This window comes from Euleptes europaea, chromosome 8, assembly GCF_029931775.1.
Source record: "Euleptes europaea isolate rEulEur1 chromosome 8, rEulEur1.hap1, whole genome shotgun sequence".
NCBI classification, from domain to species: domain Eukaryota; kingdom Metazoa; phylum Chordata; class Lepidosauria; order Squamata; family Sphaerodactylidae; genus Euleptes; species Euleptes europaea.
The window spans coordinates 68,638,203-68,660,976 of record NC_079319.1 but is presented as its reverse complement, the minus strand read 5'-3'; the positions used below and the strand labels follow the sequence as shown (position 1 = coordinate 68,660,976).

General features: G+C 44.4%; 1 protein-coding gene across 1 annotated transcript in view; it reads right to left on the bottom strand.

Annotated features, from left to right (window-relative positions):
• Positions 1–22,774, bottom strand: part of NFATC1 (nuclear factor of activated T cells 1) — a 148,417-nt gene that overhangs the window by 87,366 nt on the left and 38,277 nt on the right. Inside the window, exon 3 of the mRNA XM_056854090.1 lies at positions 6,651–6,853. Coding sequence (XP_056710068.1) covers positions 6,651–6,853 — 203 coding nt within the window. The remainder of the gene's footprint in view (positions 1–6,650; positions 6,854–22,774) is intronic.

The following is a 22,774-nucleotide window of genomic DNA, read 5'->3' as shown; positions in this document are numbered from 1 at the left end:
TTGTCTGCATATACACTATATCTTTAGAACATAACTACAGGTTCTTTGAAAAAGACATAAGATCCATTAACTAGATTCCTCAGACAGGCCATTGTCATCTGCTTATTCCCTCCACGCCCCACCCCCAGCATCAGGTTTTGATTCAACACTAGGGTTGCAAGGTCCCTCTTCACCACTGGTGGGAGGTTTTTGGGGCACAGCCTAAGGAGGGCAAGGTTTGGGGAGGGGAAGGACTTCAATGCCATAGAGTCCAATTGCCAGAGTGGCCATTTTCTTCAGGGGAACTGATCTCTATTGGCTGGAGATCAGTTGTAATAGCGGGAGATCTCCATCTAGTACCTGGAGGTTGGCAACCCTATTCAACACCCAGTTGAACTGTTGCCAGATGCACAGTCACTGATGAGAGTCACACAGGAGCCCTCATTGACTCTCCGGCTACAGTTATTTTAGCACTTACTGCTAAATTTCAGTTATGTAGAGAAAGAGGCAGTTGCTAGGCAGCTGTTTCACAATCTCTTTCCATTTATCACTTATTTGGATACAATAGCAAATAATCTGGAGTGTTTTTCAGACTACCCCTTTGAAAGTAGCCAGAAGGCTAAGTAAAAATCCTAAAATAGATGTTTACGGGGCAAGACCTTCGTGCCATTAATCTTTCTGGCACTTCTCTGACAAATGGAAAGACATTCTTGGTAGTGCTGTAGCTAAGGATCCCTTATGGCAATCACAAGAAGTTTGGAGACCATTTCATAAATATTTATTATTATTGGATGCAGTTCTTACTACTGCAATTAGTTCCACAGACGTCAATATATGATTAGGATTTAAGAAATTTTTTAAGAGAAGGAGAATTTAGAGCAGTTGGGTAAAAATCAGCTCAATTTTGAGATTAAACTTTATGGAATAAATTCAAACCCAATGACATTTTCAAATAAAAAAAGCTTTTTATAAGGAAATGGCACCAGTAACTAGCTAGTGCTGTTTGTTTTAATTTAAAGGCGCTCCAAAACCACTAATCTGATCTGCACCAACAAAATGTCAACTGGAAAATTTGACACCCCCAGAACTGAGGATATAATTTACTCACTAGAGTTTGACTGTTTTAGCCACTGGTCATAATATACAATATAGCAAAATGTCTGGCTGCTGGCTGACTACCAGCCAATCATTTATTTAAAACCAGATTTTTTAAAAGCAAAAATGACTACAGTGCAATGTATTCTATAAGGAAAGACACATCCAGCATGATACGTTGCTAACTCCAAAATAAAACCATTTTACAAAAAACCTCAATATTATAGTTTGTAAATAAAAATCTGTTTTTGAAAGATTATTTGTATCTGACACTGTGATGAGTAATTAAACAAAAGTTCTCAACTTTATTATTGCTACAGTAGTAGAAGCGAGGCTTAGATGGGATCTTATGAATTCTGCTCTTGGTTACCAAAATTGCTATCAGTTGAAATAATTCACTTGTGGAATTCCAATTCTAAGGTCTACCAAGCCATTCTTGGCTGTGTAGGTTCTACCAAACAGCTAAGCTAATTTCAGCTACTCGACTATGATGACTAGGGTTGCCAACCTCCAGGTAATAGCTGGAGATCTGCTATTACAACTGATCTCCAGCCGATAGAGATCAGTTCACCTGGAGAAAATGGCTGCTTTGGCTATTGGACTCCATGGCATTGAAGTCCCTCCCCTCCCCAAACCCCACCCTCCTCAGGCTGCGCCCCCCCCAAATCTCCCGCCGGTGGCGAAGAGGGACCTTGCAACCCTAATGATGACATTACTTGTGAAGCTCCTGTGTCTTCAAAGCATGTCACCAAATTGCACTGAAAGACAGGCAGAGAAATCCAAAGTTGTGAAGGGGACTGCATACATTTAGAAGGCAAAGAGAAACAGGCAGGGCCACAAAAGAGGTTCAGCAACATTCATAACTGATTATACTAACCCAACCTTTCATGGTTAAACCGAGCGTTTCTAATGAGCTGTGACTCAAGAAAGCTCCTACCCTGCCAGAAATTTTGTTAGTCTTTAAGGTGCTACTGGACTCTAGCTCTTTTCTACCGCTATTGAGCGTTTCTAACTTCAGTTTGGCTTGTTATTCTTCAGAATGAAAATGGCTTTTTGCTTTTCTGCCTTTCAGTTGCAATCTGTTGTGTGTGTATATAAGGGGTGCGTGTGTTATTGCCAGTCCTATTCATTTCTGTAAGCACTTTATGTGGCAGCTCTGTGCGGCGTCTGGCCCACATGGTTGTTGCCAGCTCATTAAATAGGACTCTCGATGGATGCATCTGCGCAACGTCCCGGGTTAGTGTGTACTTTGTAGTGTCTGACCTGACTCTCTTTTGCCACCACGGCAGCTCCCTTTTTCAGAAAACCAAGACAGAGACAGATCCGGCTACAGTCGATACTTTATAGTAGGACTGTTGTGCCAAATTCTAGTTGAAAATGTATGTGGAAATTGGCTGAACTCCATGAGTCGATGGCATGCAGTCAATTTATACAAACTGAGCATATGGCCAGCCATCTTCCCAGTTACCCAAGTCAGATCACTATTTTCTTGTCTTTGGCAGGCTTGCAACATAGATCTCCTTCATAACTCATAATTATGATGTTTAATAGCACTTTTATAAACAGATAGAGTGTCTGATATATTTTTTTTCTGACAAAGATTCAACAGGTGCAATTTCCCCTGGCATGAAAATGCAACAATTCACATGTTGAATTTTGGCATGTCGTGAAATTGTTAAGGTGACTTACATAAAGCATATAGGTTCTAAGTATTCCATTATTTAAAAGCTGTGTAGAGTTCTGAGCCAGATACTATAAATTGTGATAAAAATACTGTATCAATGGCTATAATAAATTATAATCAAAATTTCCACAGATCTGGTATTTATATAAGGGTTGTTGTTAGGGTTACCAACCTCCAGGTACTGGCTGGAGATCTCCGGCTATTACAACTGAACCCCAGCCAATAGAGATCAGTTCACCTGGAGAAAATGGCCGCATTGGCAACTGGATTCTATGGCATTGAAGTCCCTTCCCTTCCTAAACCCCGCCCTCCTCAGGCTCCACTCCTAAAACCTCCTGCTGGTTGCAAAGAGGGACCTGACAACCGTATTTGCTGTGAATGTCTTCTGTCTTTAGGGTTAGGGTTGGAGTGTAGGCCTTCTCTTATTATTAAAGACTTCTGTGCTCTGGGTCCAGGTTATATTAAGAGATGCTTTCTTTCAGTAATCCTAACCAGAGGTTAAGACCTTCCTTGGACATACACAGTGAGTGGTCTCTTTGACTGGTATCACCAGAGTTCCTGCATATTTTTTTTAAATTATGAAAATATCCCATTTACTCAACAGACTGACTCCCACGGCAGTTAGGTCAACATCAGCCACAGTCTGAGCTTCAGTTTTGCACAGGATTAAGGTGTTTACTGCCACAAATCCATGGAATTCCAACTGTTAATGTAATACTGAGCAACAGTATTACAGCAAAATTTAGTCAACAATAGTTAAATGGGGACTTTTCTAATTAACCTGCCCTTTTAAAGACTTGATGGATTAAATGGAATTTCATAACTGTGTCAATATATGTGTAATACAACTTCATTGATTCAAATGGCTCGGGAAAGCCCTCAAAGCAGTTGGTTAATCTTGATGCTCAAGTAAGTAGCAGTGCAATTTATACTGGGCTTGGCTGATTAACATACAATGACCCTCAGGGAGCCACCCTAAGCAGGTCCACTCAAAATTAACTCCTATGTTAGCCAATGAGACTTGCTCCCAGGAAAGCGTCTTTAGAATCACAGCCCCAGATTCGTAGGATGTTCCGGTCTCTATTAAGGTTGCCAGCTCCAGGTTGGAAAATACCTGGAGATTTTTGGGGCGGAGCGTGAGGAGGGTGGGGTTTGGGGAGGGGAGGGACTTCAATGCCATGGAGTCCAATTGCCAAAGCGGCCATTTTCTCCAGGGGAACTGATCACTGTTGGCTGGAGATCAGCTGTAATAGCAGATCTCCAGCTAGTACCTGGAGGTTGGCAACTAGGATTGCCAGGCCCCTCTTCGCCACCAGTGGGAGGTTTTTGGGGTGGAGCCTGAGAAGGGGAGGGTTTGGGAAGGGGAGGAATTTCAATGCCATAGAGTCCAATTGCCAAAGCGGCCATTTTCTCCAAGTGAACTGATGTCTATTGGCTCGAGATCAGTTGTAATAACAGGAGATCTCCAGCTAGTACCTGGAGGTTGGCAATCCTAGTCATGTTTGTAATGGGAATCTCGCTATCTTCACCCAGTTTGTTGGATTGCTTTTGGCGTCTTGCCCATGAGAGTCTGGGGGGTGAGGGAGCAGATTTCTGCACACACAATTGAGGTATACACTTAGCGCCTTCAGTGTGATGATGCCCTTAAGCTGCATGCTTCTGCCTCTAATCTCCCTCTAGCACACTGCAGCCTAATCTTGTTCTTCTTCACCGTCCCCCAATTTCAACCGCTACAGCACTTTTGCAGATGATAAAAAGTGGCCACCAAGGTTGTTTTCTTAATAACAATATCCTGGCAACAGACAAGGGGGTCGGGGAGGGGCTGTGGCTCTGTGGAAGAGCATCTGCTTGGGATGCAGAAAGTCCCAGGTTCAATCCCCAGCATCTCCAGTTAAAGGGCCTAGGCAAGTAGGTGATGTGAAAGACCTCTGCCTGAGACCCTGGAGAGCTGCTACCGGTCTGAGTAGACAATACTGACTGTGATGGACCTTGATGGTCTGATTAAGGCAGCTTCATGTGTTCATGTAGGTCTTGGTTGCCTGGGCCTAAATCTCCCTCACATTTAAATTATTGCTACAATCCCATCGGGGAAGGGAATGTTATACACAGGTTATTTAGTCCTAATGGCTAGTATCTATTTTCACTGGTTTACTAGAACATTTCTCTGGAACAGGCATTCTTAACATCTCTGTACTATCCAAATTGTTTAGGTTGAAGCAACAGGTGACAGGTAGTTACACTGATGTTTTCTCTGACTGAACCAAAAGCAGCCACAAGACATATTGCGCAAAAGACTGCAAAAGTACCCATTTATTGCGCAAAAGACTGCAAAAGTACCTCACAGCTAGAAAACCAGATTGTGCAGAGGTCTTTTAGACCTGGTTCACATATGCAGGACAATCAGGTGGGAATGCAGTGACAGAATGGGCTGTGCCTCTTCAGACTGAGGGTGACAGATTCTAGTTTTGATTGTTCACATGAAAGATCCACGCAACAGAAACCTAGCACAGCAGGGAGGAAGCCCTAGTGTTGTGCTGCTTTTCACCTTGCAGGGAATTATTAACGCAGGAGGGCATTTCAAAAAGTGATCCTCCACCTGCAGTCTGAAGCGATACAATCCACTCTCCTGCCTGAGTGGAAAAATAACCAGAGGTTGCAAAGCACAGCAGCCCAGTCTACATCTCTTCTCCAAGTCTTCCACTCTAGGCCCATGGCTGACTTTAGTGTTTGTTTGTTTGTTTGTTTGTTTTCCAAAAAAGCAAGCAAGCATTGCATGCTACATGTACTTTTGGCCTCAAAAATCTCCCCTAATATGCACTGTCTCACAGACACACACCCTTACTTTTCACTTCTTAGGAAGAGTTCTAATAGGCTGGATTTCACGTAGAACAGCCTATAGGAATTAGGTGGTGTCAGGTTAACAACCTAAAAGCAGGAGCTGAGGTGGAAGATATTTACAGCTCTGTAACTGATATATGAATTTTAAATGGCAAAGAAGCATACTGGTTGAAGCTCTAGAGGGAAAACAATCAGAGAGGGGATATGATAACCATCTTCAAGTACTTGAAGGGCTGTCATATGGAGGATGGTGCCGAGTTGTTTTCTGTTGCCCCAGAAGGTCAGACCAGAACCATTGGGTTAAAATTAAATCAGAAGAGTTTCCATCTAGACATTAGGAAGAGTCTTCTAACAGTTAGAGCGGTTCCTCAGTGGAACAGGCTTCCTCGGGAGGTGGTAAGTGCTCCTTCCCTGGAGGTTTTTAAGCAGAGGCTAGATGGCCATCCCCAGGCTAGCCTGATCTCGTCAGATCTCAGAAGCTAAGCGGGGTCAGCCCTGGTTAGTATTTGGATGGGAGACCCCCAAGGAATACCAGGGTTGCTGTGCAGAGGAAGGCACTGGCAAACCACCTCTGTTAGTCTCTTGCCATGAAAACCCCAAAAGGGGTCGCCATAAGTCGGCTGCGACTTGACGGCACTTTACACACACAGATGGCTATCTGTCAGCAATGCTAATTCTATGAACTTAGGCAGTTCATGAGAGGGAGGGCATCTTGTCCATCTTCTGGGCATGGAGTGGGGGTCACTGGGTGTGTGTGGGGGAGGTAGTTGTGAAATTCCTGCCTTGTGCAGGGGGTTGGACTAGATGACCCTGGTGGTCCCTTCCAACTCTATGATTCTAGTTGTCCCAAATAAATATTTGCACAATTTACTTAGGTATGAAAGCTATTATGTGCAAGCCACCTAGAAAAGCTGTAAAAAAAAATTCCATCCAGAAAGCTCTTGTATAGGATTTTGCAGATTGGGGGCGGGGGGGGGGAGCAAGTAATCGTTTACAATAATAAGGGCAGAGTGAAAGGACAACACAGCTACGCATAGGAAGACGTGGGCCTTACATTGCTCTCATGTTGTTTTCAGGCAGAAGTGGAATTTCCAAGACTTTGCTGTTCGAAAGTATGGTTTCGTGGCTGGTCGTCGAAACGGTTTTCCCAGTGATCCGATGAACCTGGTAGAAGGCATGGGGTCGCAGCAGGCGGTCGTCTGCGGTACCAATGAACAGCTGTAGGGTGAGCGGTTCACTTTCTAAGTAACCGTGTAGCTGGCAAGAGAACAGAAAGAACTCCTACTAAGCGCCGTACGTATAAACTGCAAGGAATCTGTTAAAAAAAATTTTTATAAGCAAGGGAGTCTCATTTAAGGAGAAAAACTCGTGACAGGTGCTGTTAGCTCCCCCCCTTTGCTTTTTTGGTAACATAATATTGGAACAATAAAAAGGTATGCTCGGAGAATGTCTCATTATTCCAGATGACCTCAGGCGTTTCAGTCCGAGATGGGCTTTGAACAGCCCTGCTTCACACATTCAGACATTTCATATAACAGCTTTCTATGAAAAATAGGTTAGCAACAATGGAGTCTGTGTTCCTCCAGAAAAGCCAGTACAGTGGGGCTGTGGAAACAAGAACCTGACTTCATCACTTCTTTTGCTATTTTTCAGTCATATTTGGAAGGGGGGAGTCAAATCTTAGAAGCAGCATAAACATTTTATGGTAAAAATATTGAGGTTGATAGAAAATATTCACTTTTTGGGGTGACTTTTTACATTTTTCTAGCCCCAAGTGTCAAGACCTCCATCATGAAAACAAGGAGTACTTTTAACGTGATCAAAAGCAAAGTGTCCCATACGAATTCTGCAAGCACAGTATATACAGCAAATGTTTCAATTCAGCCTGTTGCTCTCGCTCACCTGATTCATCTTTCACTTTAAGAAAAACAAAAGTTTTAGACTGCCGTTCGTACGGCGGTATCACACAAGATCCTTAAGCATAAAAAACCAGAACAGAAGATTGGAAGAGGCAGGGAAGGAAAACCTCAGCTAAGTAGTTCAATCTGTTGTAGTGTCTGGCTACCTCTTGGCAAGCCGTGCAACAGGCAAGATGTCTCGTGTGTGCACGCCACTAAAACTCTGCCCAAGTTTTTGCAAAATGTATAGCGTGCAAAAAAACCAATTATATCTGGCACAACTGGCGCTCCTTCCATTTGCAATTGGTGAGAAAAACTAGCTAGCAAAACGGGCAAACACACTGTTAAAACTAAATGAATTCTAAGAAAAATTATTTGAACTGACAAACCCTCTTGAATGTGAATAAGGCTGCTACCTGGGGGGGTGGGGGAACCAGAAGTTCCAGATAGCCAAGCTGGTCCAAAGAAAAATCCATGTAATACTCTTTGTTAAGACCAATCAAACGACACAAAACAGTGTGAACATTTTCAAGTTTTCTAGAATGCTTCAGCATGCTGGATGTTTTTTTTTTTAAAAAAGGGGGTCACAATAATAATAATTACACAGGAAAAATGACAGTGGGAAGCTTGTTGAGCCATATGGAGGTTACTTTTGGAGTGATCTCAAAAGCCGTGGAGACTGGTATGCGCAGATGACGTTGACACTCCGCTTACCTGCTGCTACCAACACCATGGGGATATAGCCTGAGCGTGAGGAAGGCAAATGGCTTGCAGGAGGCTGCCTTGTGCATATTCTTCCACCTACCCTCTCTCTGATCTTTTCAATTAAATTAATCAGAAAGGCAACGTCACACCAGCAACTGTTTAAAGAAGAATTTTCTCATAGCGTATTCCTTAAATATTGTTAATGTCAAATGGAATGAAAAAGGAGGGCAGGAAGCAACCAAGCACACTTCCATTGCGCCTGATTCCAGCTGAGCTGGGAGTTCCCTCTCTCTAAGGGACATTTTACTGAATATCATTGCCATTAGTATTGGGGTTTTTAAAGGTAAAGGTCCCCTGTGCAAGCACCAGGTCATTCCTGACCCATGGAGTGACGTCACATCCCGACGTTTACTAGGCAGACTATGTTTATGGGTGGTTTGCCAGTGCCTTCCTCAGGCATCTGCACATTACCCCCAGAAAGCTTACCAACCTCAGAAGGATGGAAGGCCGAGTCAACCTTGAGCCGGCTACCTGAAACTGACTCCCGTCGGGATTGAACTCAGGTCGTGAGCAGAGCTTTTGACTGCAGTACTGCAGCTTATCTCTCTGCGCCACGGGGCTCTTATTGGGGTTTTAAATTGCCTTTTAATCACTTTGCGGGCCAATGCTGGCTGAAAAGCAAGATAGAAGTACAATTAATAATATAGCTAACTAACTACTTTTAAAAACCACTAAACAGGAGATGCCAGGCCTTTCAACTCACAACAATATTTCTTAAATTGCTGAGGAAGTACTTTTTATATCAGGAAGCACTAGGCCGAAAGTGGGTGTTGGGAGGACGTTCATGAAAAAGGTTATCATTCAGATAGCCGCCTAACAAAGCACTACAAGAAGTATTTTGACATACCCATCCATGAAACATACAAAAAGCCTGTTTAGGATACCACATGAATCTGTACGGATACTGTTCTTCTCACACATAATATTGTGGATATAGTGGTGTCATTTAACAGCTGGGGGGAGAAAGTCCCTGCCCCCAGCTCCTGTTGCCCACTGCCACTCCAGCAGCAGGAGGAAAATCACTGTCAGTGTGACATCACTTCTGGGGGAAACTGGAAGTGATGTCACTGTGCTCTAGGAATCACCAGAAACTCTATGACTTTACCACAGAGTTTCTAGCAATTCCTAGAGTGGAGTGACATCACTTCCAGGTTTGTCCTGGAAGTGACAAAATGCTGTGGTGCTGACAGCACCCTCCCCATGTCCCCACCCCACCAGACTCCTGCCAGTTGCCAGCCACTGGTTGGCAAACCTATATGGATTGGATCTCCTCTCTAGTACTTGCAATGGTAACCAAGGCTTGGGGCTAAGGAGTGGGTTCAGAATGTGAGGCAATTTTTTTGGGTGATTATATATATACACGGAAAGATTTACAACATAGAAGACTAGAGGCACAAAGACGGAAAGGAAGGAACCATTAATCTGCACGAGCTAGGGTTGCCAGGTCCCTCTTTGCCACCGGCAGGAGGTTTTTGGGGCGGAGCCTGAGGAGGATGGGGTTTGGGGAGGGGACTTCAGTGCCATAGAGTCCAATTGCCAAAGCAGTGATTTTCTCCAGGGAAACTGATCTCTATCGGCTGGAGATCAGTTGTAATGGCAGGAAATCTCCAGCTAGTACCTGGAGGTTGGCAACCCTCGCACTAGCCCCATGTCCAAACAGAATTCTGTGGTGTGTCGGCAGAATTAGGATTCATTACCACTGCCCCAACGGCACCTAGGCCACATAGTTTCCAACACAGGAGAAACGGCTGGGAAGCCACAGGAAAAAAAGCTCAGGCGGCTTGTGCAGCTTGAGCTGGTAGTCTTGTTTATAGAATTCTAGCTTATTTACATTACTGTTGCCAAATAATGAACGGGGCTTCTTTTTTTAAGCCTTCTTTTTCTGCTAGCTTCATTGCAGGTTTGGGACTTCACAGATTTGTTTTTTTTTAAAAAACTGTATATCAACAGTAAGTAGTCTGTATCCTATCTGCAAACAGGGATTAATTTCTTATGGGAGAGACTGGAAGCATTATTATTTTAATTAACTCTTGTCAACCCCTTAGAACGTGGCTTCTAGCCAATCATAACACTGCTATAGGAGAAAAGGGTTCCAGATATTCACTCCAGACAAGTGGCATGGGCTGTATGTGCTAATTGAATTCACGTTTCTGTAACTATTAGCAGGAGGGAAGAAACTATTCTCAAAACTGTAACTGTTCACAAATATTAACACTTTCTTCCTAATGTGCTCCCTGAAAGAGTGTGGAGGTGTTTTGGGGACACAATTTATAGCACTGTCCAAAGTACAAAGAGCCCGTACGCACATTCTGAGGGTTCTAATATGACGATTTCTAAAAGTGTTATATGAAAATACCTTTCATTGTCTTCTGGCTTCATTTCATGTTACAGTCTGTGGTGGAATTCTGAGTAATATTGTGGGCTGGCCTTAGCTCACCGCACCATTACCTCTCTTGCTTTTAAAGTCTCCCTGACTCTGTCACGCCGAATGGCAGGACACTGCAAATAGGCAAACATGAGGACATACAACTCGGCTCAAAGTCAGATCTCTCTTTCAAAATTATATTGTCCACTCTGTCCAAGAAGAAGAATTGGTTTTGATACCCCAATTTTCTCTACCTTTTAAGGGGAATCAAACCAGCTTACAATTGTCTTCCCTTCCTCTCCCCAGAACAGACACCTTGTGAGGTGGGTGGGGCTGAGAGAGCTCGGAAAGAAAAACAGTGTTGCTTACCTGTAACTGTTGTTCATCTAGTGGTCTTCTGTGCAGGCACACATGGGTACTGCGCATGCACAGGTCAGCCGCGGAGAACTTATGCTGGAAAGCTCTAGAATCTTCGGGCCGCTCATGCCCCTCCCCCGTCCTAGGCTCTTCCCGCCTAAGCGGTCATGTGACGGGGAGGGGCGCGCGGCCGTCTCTCCAGTTCTCCACTTCGCCGCCGCGGAATTGACCTACAAGAGAGCAACCCACAGCGGGGGTGGAAGGAGGGATGTGTGCCTGCACAGAAGACCACTAGATGAACAACAGTTACAGGTAAGCAACACTGTTTTTCATCGGCATGGCTTCTGTGCAGTCCCACATGGGAGAATAGCATGCTAATGAAACACAGGAGGCGGCAGTAAGGTTGCAACTAACAGCTTTTTATTTCCCTTACAGAACTGTGTTCAGAACTGCCACTCCCACCGTGGAATCACCGCAGGTGCCAACGTCCATGGAATAGTGGCGAACAAAGGTGGCTGGGCTGGACCAGGTCGCAGCCCGGCAAATATCCAACAGACTAGTGGATCCCAGGAAAGCGGCCAAAGAGGCCACTGCTCTGGTTGAGTGTGCTCGTAGATTGAGGGACACTCCATGACTGCTGACTGGTAGGCAATGGAGATGGCCTTGTCACCCATCATGAGATGGTCTGAGGTGAGGCCCTGTGTCCCTTTTTTGGACCAAAGAAGCACACAAACAATTTATCATCCTTACGATATTGTTTTGATCTGTGTAAGTAAAATAAAAGAGCCCGTCTGACATCTAATGTGTGCAGGCGTCTTTCTTTGTCCGTCTGTGGATCTGGGAAGAACGTGGGTAAAACTATCTCCCGAGACATGTGGAACGTGGAAACCACCTTAGGGAGAAAATCAACACTGGTGCGAAGGACCACCCTGTCACTATGCACCTTAAGGAATGGGGGGTCATGACGTAGGGCAGACAAGTCGCTGACCCTCCTGGCGGAAGTAATGGCTACCAGAAATGCCACTTTATAACTAAGGTAGTACAGCAGACATGATGCTAACGGTTTGGTCATCAGTTGGGTCAATACCCTGGTAAGGCTCCATTGTGGCAAGGGCGCCCTCACAGGGGGGAAAGTGTTATTGAGACCTTTTAAAAACCGCTTACACAACGGGTGCGAGAAGAGGGACTGACCTCTCACTCCATCATGTAAAGACGAAATGGCCGCTAAGTGTACCTTCACTGATGAATTCACCAGTCCCCTTCCCTTCAAGGATAAAAGATACTCTAGTACCCTGGCTAGGGGACACGAGTTTGGACTTAAGTCCTTCTCTGTTGCCCAGGATTCAAACTCCTTCCACTTACTACTATAAGAACGCCTGGTAGAAGGCTTTCTAGCTGCCACGATTACCTCTGCCACCTCCCTGGGGATTTCCCCCATCATTGAATCAGCCATGCTGTAAGGTGGAGCGTAGCAGGATCGTGATGCCACACCTCCCCTATTGAAATCATGTCCGGGGTTATCGGGAGTTCCCAGAACTGCCCCTGTGCCAGTTTCTAGAGCAGGGGGAACCATGGTTTCTTCGGCCAAAATGGGACTGCCAAGATCACCTGGGCCTCCTCTGCAGCTATCTTGCCCACCATCCTGTGAACTAAGGGAAGCGGGGCAAAGGCGTACATCAATTGCCCGGTCATGGGATCTGAAACACGTCCCCATTGACCTCGGGTCCCTTGCTGCCCTTGAGCAAAAGGTGGGGCATTTTGTGTTTTCCCCTGTAGCAAATAAATCCACAAGTAGGATCGGGCTGTTGCCAAATCATTAGGCGTCGTTCGGAATCCCTAGGTGAGTCAAGACTGCGAGGTGAGTCCCGTCATCTACTATCTCTCTGGTTGGAACCGCGCTGCTGGGTCAAGGAAGGAGATCACCATATATCCTTAAGAGAGGCTGACGGGGAAGTCTTTGGTGCCGATCTGGTCTTTTCCAAACCCTCTCTAGGAGTTGTAATGCTCCTTGGTGCCGAGTCCTCCTTAGAAGTCGAGGGAAGTCCCGGCAGCGATCCCCTCTTTGACGCCGATCTCTTTGGTGGTGTTGTCCCTCCTCGACGTCGACCGACGGTGGGGGCTCGGTTCCTTGTCGTGACGGGGAAATTTCTCAGGGGCCCCTTTAGCAGACGATGCCGACTTTTTGGAGCTAGTGGAGGCATCCTCCTTTTTCTTTTTCTTAGAAGACGAAGGGGATTTTTTGGCGGAGGCCTTGAGGACGGGAGCAAGAGATTGCTCATAGAGATAAGCTTTAAGTTTCAGGGCCCTGTCCTGGCAGGAGCAGTGGGTAAGCGAGCTGCAATGTCTGCAGGACACGGTAATATGACCCTCCCCAGGCAACAGATGCACTCGTTGTGCTCGTCCAGCTGCGACATTTTGTAGCCGCACGAGGAACATTTTTTGAAAAGGGCTATCATATCTTCCATATGACGACTTAAAAATAGGAGCTCACCAGAAAACATTGTATCTCATGCGGCGGCGAAGAAAGAACTGGAGGGACGGCCGCTCGCCCCTCCCTGTCACATGACCGCTTAGGCGAGCCTAAGACGGGGGAGGGGCATGAGCGGCCCGAAGATTCTAGAGCTTTCCAGCATAAGTTCTCCAAGGCTGGCCTGCGCGTGCACAGTACCCATGTGTGCCTGCACAGAAGCCACACCAATGAACTGTGACTAGCCCACGGTCACCCAGCAGGCTTCACGTGGAGGAGTGGGGAATCAAACCCAGTTCTCCAGATTAGAGTCCACCGCTCCTAACCACTACACCATGCTGGCTGACTTGAATCCCTGACTTGAATGCTCATGACATGAATAAACGCTTCAGCTACCAAAGTTGAATCACCACTAAACAGAAGTCTACCTTAAAGACTAATGAAACTTGTTCCATGTAAGATTCGTGAATCAGAGCTCAATTCATGAGATGCATGCAGTGTACCTCTATGTGTGTGTGTGTGTGTGTGTGTGTAAAGTGCCTTTAAGTCGCAGCCGACTTATGGCGACCCCTTTGGGGTTTTCATGGCAAGAGACGAACAGAGGTGGTTTGCCAGTGCCTTCCTCTGCACAGCAACCCTGGTATTCCTTGGTGGTCTCCCATCCAAATACTAACCAGGGCTGACCCTGCTTAGCTTCTGAGATCTGACGACATCAGGCTAGCCTGGGCCCACCAGGTCAGGGGTACCTCTATTAGAGATATATTTATTTGTAAAACTGCAAGCAACAGAAAGGTGGGATTGGAGAGATGTTAGAATGTTGTGACAGTTCTATAGGATGGGGTCTTTTGTAGGGCCCTTAAGATGGCATGCATCTTAAGAGTCTTTGGTCCCTCGCAATCCTACCCCAGCAACCCCTCTTGCAGAGCACTACTGTCCCATGTACGGCTTCCCTCCTCAAGTGCCGGAAAGTCCAGCAACACCAGTGCTTGTATCTGCTCCAGGGACGTGCTTCCTTCTTGCCTTAGATCAAGGGGATGAGATGGTGCCTTGCGCTTGCTCAAGAATATAGCAGGGCAGAGCGAAATATTGGCCTGCGAATCTTTTAAAATCAACATTCTTACCTCAGGAAAAAATAGTTCTCATCCATTTGTTGCCTCGATTATTCTCATTCCTTTCACTCTGAATTATTCTCATTCCTTTCACTCTGAATTCTTTAGGCCACTAATTCAACACAGATGCCTGCTGACAATGTATTACATACTCAGTCGCCCACTTATATCAGGTCCAGAAGGGACAATATAATTAATTTTTCACAAACTACAAACCCAAAATCTCTCTTCTTAACATCTGCATTATGGACATTCCTTACTGGAATCACAAACTGTACAAAGGTTTTTTTTTGCCGTCAAGTCACATCTGACTTATGGCGACCCCGATGGGGTTTTCAAGGCAGGAGAAGTTCAGAGGTGGTCTGTCATTGCCTTCCTCTGTGCCACAACCCTGGTATTCCTTGGAGGTCTCCCATCCAAATACTTGCCAAGGTTGACCGGCTTAGTTTCTGAGATCTGACATGATCAGGCTAGGGCAGTAAAACATGATGCAAGGATCAACATTTTAAATAGATGTATTCAGCACTTGCCTAATTTTAGATCACATGCCTATTTTCGATAGCTATGATAGATGTAGTTGTACAGGCAATTACTTTTCAGAGGATGCAGTAGTTGCTGTTAGGAGTGGATTCACTTTTGCTCCATGTGAGCTGTCTTCACAAAAAACATTTTGGAGCTTGCAAGAGAATCCATAATAGTTTTATTGCATTAGCTCAAAGCCATAGCAAAACAATAAAAACAACAAACAAACAATACAACCACAATATCAAGTAAAATCCATAAAATATCTAGGGGCTTGCAAGATATTCAGACTTCTTTTCCTGAAGTATTGTATAGAGCTCATTGTAGATGTCTCTTTTTGCTTCTGGTAGATTGCAACCTTTGATTCAATGGATCATGCCATCTTGTTAAGACATTTGGTGGCAGAAGTAGGCAGGGGGGATAAAAATCAATGATTTTAAAACTAATTTAAAAATTGGATTTTAAAAATTTAAATCATTTTTTAAATAAAATGCTTTTTGAGGACAAAAAATATCTATTTAAAATATATTTTAGTCCAAAGGCTATTCATCATGAAATAAGGATTAGTTTTTAATTATGTAGCATGAGGCTGTATATTCATGCAATGTTTAAATTTTTTGGTAAATTGATTCCTTTGATCCACTCACAAGGTCATCCTCTTCCAGAGGTTTCTGTAAGATTATTTTGGGCAATTTTTTCTATTTAGAAAATATTATCACAGATACTTGGTTTCTCAGTTCTCATAACTGTGAATCTGTGTCTACAGCGGAATGGCCTGCTTGAGGAGGTCAGGAGGGCTTCTGTCATTCTGCGAACTATGTATAATGGAGTTGTTCAGAATGGCTTTTCTAAAAAGATAATAGTGCTACGCTATAACAGAATGATTCTGGAAGGCACTTTATGCAGCGAAAGGGACTGTGGACTATATCATTGTGCATAGGACATATTATCTGTTGTCACTGAATTGTTTTCTACTGATGTAAGGCCATTTTTCTGTACTTATCTGTATTCTGTATCATGTCTAATTTGCTATGTTTATTTAGATTTCTGTAATTCTAGTCCTTGTAATGTGCTTATTAGCTGTCTCATCATATTGATTGTATCAATTTACATTGTGTAATCTACTGTATTTTCCCATCTATAAGACGATGCTTTTTTCTTTAAAATTTTGCCCCCAAATTGAGGGGCGTTCAAACCGGTCGCCGCCCACCCCACCCAGTTTGAATGCCGCCGGCCATGTCTTGTACATGGGGGCGTTTTATACACAGAAAAATACAGTATTTTGAGTTTCAGTGAGAAAGGCAACTATAACTACGGTGGATAAATAAACAAAATCTCGGCTGTAAAACAAGAGTTATAACTGTCTTGCCACCCCCTCCCCAGATACAGGTAAAATAGATAGAAGATAGATAGATGATAGATGATAGACAGAGATAGATAGATAGATAGATAGATAGATAGATAGATAGATAGATAGATAGATAGATAGATAGATAGATAGAGAGAGAGAGAGAGAGAGAGGGAGGGAATGAGGGAGGGAGGGGGGGGGCTGTAAAACAGGATGGGAGTGAAGTAAGCATTCCAAACTGGCAAAAATGTCAGGCGGGGAAGAGAGCGAGCAGCAAAATGGTCCGGTTGCCCTGGCTGGCCGGCGTTCAAATCGGTCGCTGCCCACCCCGCCCGTCAGCGACCGGTTTGAATGCTGGCAGGCCAGGGCAACAGAACTCTTTCACCGCTCACTCTCCTCCCCGCCCGACAGCTGACGGGCAGGGAAGAGAGCGAGCGGTGAAAGAGGCCTGTGGTCCTGGCCTGCCAGTGGCGGCGTTCAAACTAGTCGCTGCCAGCCCTGCCTGTCAGCTGTCGGGCAGGGTGGGCGGCGACTGGTTTGAACGCCAGACGCTGGCCGGCCAGGGCGATTCCCCCATGTATAAAATGACCCCCCTTACCAAAAATTAAGAAATCAATATTGATTTCTTAATTTTGGGTTCAAAAAATAGGGGTTGTCTTGTACATGGGGGCGTTTTATACACAGAAAAATACAGTATTTTGAGTTTCAGTGAGAAAGGCAACTATAACTACGGTGGATAAATAAACAAAATCTCGGCTGTAAAACAAGAGTTATAACTGTCTTGCCACCCCCTCCCCAGATACAGGTAAAATAGATAGTAGATAGATGATAGATGATAGACAGACAGACAGACAGACAGACAGACAGACAGACAGACAGACAGACAGACAGACAGATAGATAGATAGATAGATAGATAGATAGATAGATAGATAGATAGGTAGGGAGGGAGGGAGGGAGGGAGGGAGGGAGGGCTGTAAAACAGGATGGGAGTGAAGTAAGCATTCCAAACTGGCAAAAATGTGCATGCACGTGCACATATTTTCCATGAATACTCTGGAGTATAATTCCTGGCTAGCAGCATAGGAAGCATGTGTCACACACCCTATTTTTACCATTTTCTTTCTGTAAACATGGTCCCAAGATTAAGGTGCCACGGTTAGTCCCTCTGCAACTGAACACTGATGACATTTGTGGCTACATTAGAATAAGATTTGAAGGATGCATAACAGTCTCATTTCCAGTTATTCTCTGTCTACATTAAAACTCTAATCCAAAACCAAAGCAATATTTTGCCTTTTCTCCCCCTCTAACCTTGTCCAAGAAACGAGTGCATTCTACACATCGCAGAAATCAACATCCCATTTTGAGACAACATAACAGAATGTTAGGTGCTGTGGTTAAGAGTGGTAGACTCTAATCTGGAGTACTGGGTTTGATCCCCCACTCCTCCACATGAGGCCTGCTGGGTGACCTTGGGCCAGTCACGGTTCTCTCAAAACTCTCTCAGCCTCCCCGCAGAGGCAGGCAATGGCAAACCACCTCTGAACATCTCTTGCTTTGAAAACCCTACGGGGTCACCACCATAAGTCAGCTGTGACTTGACAACACTTTCCACCAACAAAACACAGCAAGCTTAAAAGCAGACAAAAATGACTGTGGTCAGTTTGTTGGCCTGGATTATTATTAGGCCTGAATCTGCTGCCAGTCAGAATGCTATTAATGAAAACGTTGAGTGTGGTGTTTGGCTCATGGTGATTTTACAGATAAATTTCTATCATAAATGGAATTATTCCAAATTAAGATTTCAGTTGTTGTCCCAATTATTTTCCCAACCACAGACATACAAAGGCCCACCTTATAGTGTCTAGCAGACTTTCCACTGGGTATGATGCTTTACACACTGAATTTTTCATACATAATAAGCACCTCCATGTAGGAAAAGCATGACATCCACATGTTGATCGGTCACACATGATCATTGCATGTGTGTATATGTGTTGAAGAGCCATAATAAGCCATGGCTTCCAATCATATGTGTCCTGTGTCCTGTAGGCAGGCCTAGCCAGAACTCCTCCTTGGTTCAAACCCAGAGAGTGGACAGAGGAGAAGCTTTTCTCCCTCTCTCATAATACTAGAACACGGGGTCATCTGCTGAAGTTGGAGGGTGAGAGATTCAAAAACGATAAAAGGAAGTATTTCTTCACACAACGCATAGTTAAATTGTGGGACTCCCTGCCCCAGGATGTGGTGATGGCTGCCAACTTGGAAGGCTTTAAGAGGGAGTGGACATGTTCACAGAGGATAGGGCTATCCATGGCTACTAGTACAAATGGATACTAGTCACGACGCATACCTATTCTCTCCAGGACCTGATGAGCATGCCTATTATATTAGGTGCTTTGGAGCACAGGCAGGATAATGTTGCTGCAGTCGTTTTGTTTGTGGGCTTCCTAGAGGCACCCGGTTGGCCACTGTGTGAACAGACTGCTGGACTTGATGGACCTGGGTCTGATCTAGCACGGCCTTTCTTATGTTCTGTTCCTCTGGAGCAGGCCCTCAGGTCTAGATAGCGAGTCTTGGGAGAGTCAACTGGCAGCCAGGAGCTGGAACTGGAGGCAAGGAGCTGTAGCTGGCACACAGGCCTGGGCTAGTGACCGGTTGATCCAGCAAGGCAGCCTTCGCCAGCCTCAGCCTCAATAGATTGGGAAGTAATAAGTCGCAGCTGCCATGCTGGCAGGTGCTGAGCTGCTGCAGCTGCACTGTGGTTTGGCCAGGATCCTGTGAAGAAACTATTGCTCTGACGACCTGGCTCTGGGTTGAGGTAGCATTAGGGCTGCCAACCTCCAGGTACTAGCTGGAGATCTCCTGCTATTACAGCTGATCTCCAGCCGATTGAGATCAGTTCACTTGGAGAAAATGGCCGCATGGGCAACTGGTCTCTATGGCATCAAAGTCTCTCCCCAAACCCGCTCTCCTCAGGCTCCATCCCCCAAAACCTCCCACCGGTGGCAAAGAAGGACCTGACAACCCTAGGTAGCATACAGCCAGTCGAGCACTTCGCTTCCTTTGGACGAACTCGGCCTGGGCCTTCTGCCGCAGAGTGAGAATGTCCCCTGGGAAGCAATGGGCTTTGGTCCATGTCCCGCCCAGCGGAGGCCTGGTGACGATTTCAGGGGCTGGTGGTGAGGCCTCCCTTGCAGGCTCAGGCGAGACGGCCTCTGGTGCTGCTAGACCATTGTCAGCAGGCACCTCGGCCATGTTAGGTTCTCCCTCGCCCTCCCCGGCTGGTGGCCTTGACTCCTTGGGATATTCCTCTGAGAAGTCTGAGTTGCTGAGCTGGTACGAGGGGGGTCATGACAGTATGTATATGGCACATATATGCTGTGTGATTGATCGCTAATGATAATCCAAACATGGGTTACAAACTATTCCTACATTTTAAAATTACATTTTACTTCATTAAAATCCACTTTTTCCCTCCAATGGGGACTCAAAACGGCCTTCAACATTCTCCCTTTCTCTATTTTATCCTCACAGCAACCCTGCGAGGTACATTATGATGAGAATGTGTGACCGAGGAAGCTTCCATGGCAGATTGGGGGATTCAAACCTGGGTCTTCCAGATCCTAGTCCATGAAACACTCAGAACGCATGCAACAGCATTAGGTATGGGAGAAGAGGAGAATGTATAAACCCTTGAAATGACTGATAAAAGATTTATTTGGAACTCCTAATGACTATAATCGAACTTTTAACAATTCCTTTGGAATCCGCTCTTAAGTCCCTGCAGTGAGCCCGTCCAAAGTGATGCATCCTCGAGTCCTACTGAGATAAATGGAACTTTATGGGATTTACAGCCATTTTTTAATGACAGCATTTGTTATATGTGAAATAGAAGAGCTAAGCACGTGAATCCTACATAAACTTGCCTAAACGCAAAGACAGCTTCACATAACTGATGGAGAAGAGACAGACGGAAAGCTACTTGCTTGGCAATATTGTGAAAAGAGAAGTCCTTCTGCTAAGGCCAAACTCTCACTTCAAATGAGTATGTGTAATCCAAAAATATATTAAAAGTCCAGTGGGAGGAATTTAATTTCAGGAAAATGAAGAGTTAGATCCAAACCTTGCTTGGCAAACCATTTTATGGTGAAAACTAAAAATGTTCAATAAAAATCACAGCTGAGTTTGTAGAAAGGAGCTGTTCATCCATGGGTCAAACTGGACATTATCTCAGCCACTGTCCTGTATTGGACGCTGGTCAGATAACACTGGGCGCTGGGCACTATTTTTTAAAAAATTATTATCTTTTTATTTTCAAAAGAATAAAGGAAAGAACATAAAAGAAAAGCAATGGGGGAAAATGGGGCATTACAATAGTGCTTCAAAAATATTGTACCTACTGTTCAATTATTTAGCAGAAGACAGGCAGAACACACACACACACACACACACACACACACACACACACACTGGGTGGGAATATACCTTTTATCCCATTTTAATCTCTAACATTCTAAAGTATGATGCATTTGTTCTCTATTACTATATTTCTTTTAAACTAAACAAGAATACCTTTAAAATTACAGTTTAATATTATCATTCAACTCCTTGTAACTTTCACATGAGCATAATGAAGCCTCCAATTTAGAGAAAATTCTTCTCTGTGTCTTTTGTTTATTAAATTGGTTCGTTTCGCCATCACGGCATATTCTGCCAATACGAATAGGCACTATTGACTGGTACTGCCACAATACTCTGCGGCCGCCCCAGTCAACTATTTACCAAGAAAGGGACAAGAGAAGAAACTGTGAATGCTTTGTCGTGCTAGATTTCAAATTTTCTGCGTTTAGGGAACACATCCCCCGTCAACGTGTCTGTCAGGGAATCCCCAAGTACCTGTTACAGAACCCCAGTTTCTTGCATATTATGGGGCGTGTTCTGTGGCCCTACATCCCCCAGCGAGGCGCTTCACAACTGTTCTCTCCCTGTCTTCAGATGCTTGGAAAAGACTTTTCTTTTTAGGAAAGCCTTTGCTGGATTGGGGAACGACACACTTTGAGGGCTCTGGCAGCAAAGCTTCGCAAAAATTAGAGCTCCCCCTCCCACGAAAAAAAATGAGATATATGTCAGAGTGCTGAAAAATACTGAAACATTTTCTCTTTTGGAATGAACGGAATGCTTTTTAAGAGAAGGTGTTTGTTTTATTCACTCATGTGCAAAGCGAAGATTTTTTAAATGAAAGTCAATCTACAGCGTTAAATAATTACAACGGTGGCCACGAGGACTTGGGAAATCCCACCCACCCAGTGGCCTTGGCTTCCTCTCTCTTACTCGCCCTCAGCCCTACCAGAACCACCTTCTCCTCCTCCCTTCTCTTTCCTCACTGTCATTACCATTGCCTCTTCTCCCTCCCTTTAACTTCCTTGCCTCCTCCTCCTCCTTCTCCCACATCGCCTCTGCTGCCTGTTGCTCATTCCTTCTCTTGGCTGCTCCTTTCTTTTACAAAAATCCCTGTTTAATGGGTTTGGGGCAGACTACCCCCCTTTTTATTTCTGGGGTTTTCCTGCAATCCTGGGGCTCCCCCAGGTTTGTAGAACATCTCCCCCTTCTGTACCTGGCCCAATTGCGGAAGGATTTTTTTTTTAATTCACATTCTGAGGCCAGGTTCAGAATTAAATACATGAAAATTCCTGTGTAGACATATTTAACATATTTTCAAGGACATATTGTTTATGTGAACCTAATTTTGTCCACAGTTATATACACAACATGAGTAATGATAATGCGCTATTGAAGAGTTTGATGCTTTCAATGTTATAAGGTTTAACTCAGCGTCCAAATATGCTGCTAGTCCTACTGCACTTGTATGAGACTCTTCCTGTCCATATAAGACTTTTGTTTGCCACAAAATTTGTGCTTTCGGTTTTCAACTTTTATTTTTTCCCCTGCCTCTTAAATATCAAAAGCTAAGATTTGGATACTCGGGTAGTATAGGATAAAGCCAGTCATATCTAAACTAATCTAATCTCTCTCTAGTATTGGGTATAGTCATAATTTTTCTTGTAGAAAACTAAGGCATTTATACTTTTGCGTTTCCTATATATGCCATATAGTAAAATATTATATCCTAATTTGTAAATGGTGCATTTTATCATGTTAAAACAGTAAAATAAATGTTGTTCAATATGAAAGTAAGTATTACATGCATCTAAATTTTAACCAAAATTTCTAGCCCCCCACCCATGGCTTCGAATTTCCAGAAACTGTATACTGGTTGGAAAAAAATGTCTTTTTTCTCCTTCTTCCAGGGCAGATGCAACTCACCAGGGGGCAATGGTCAGA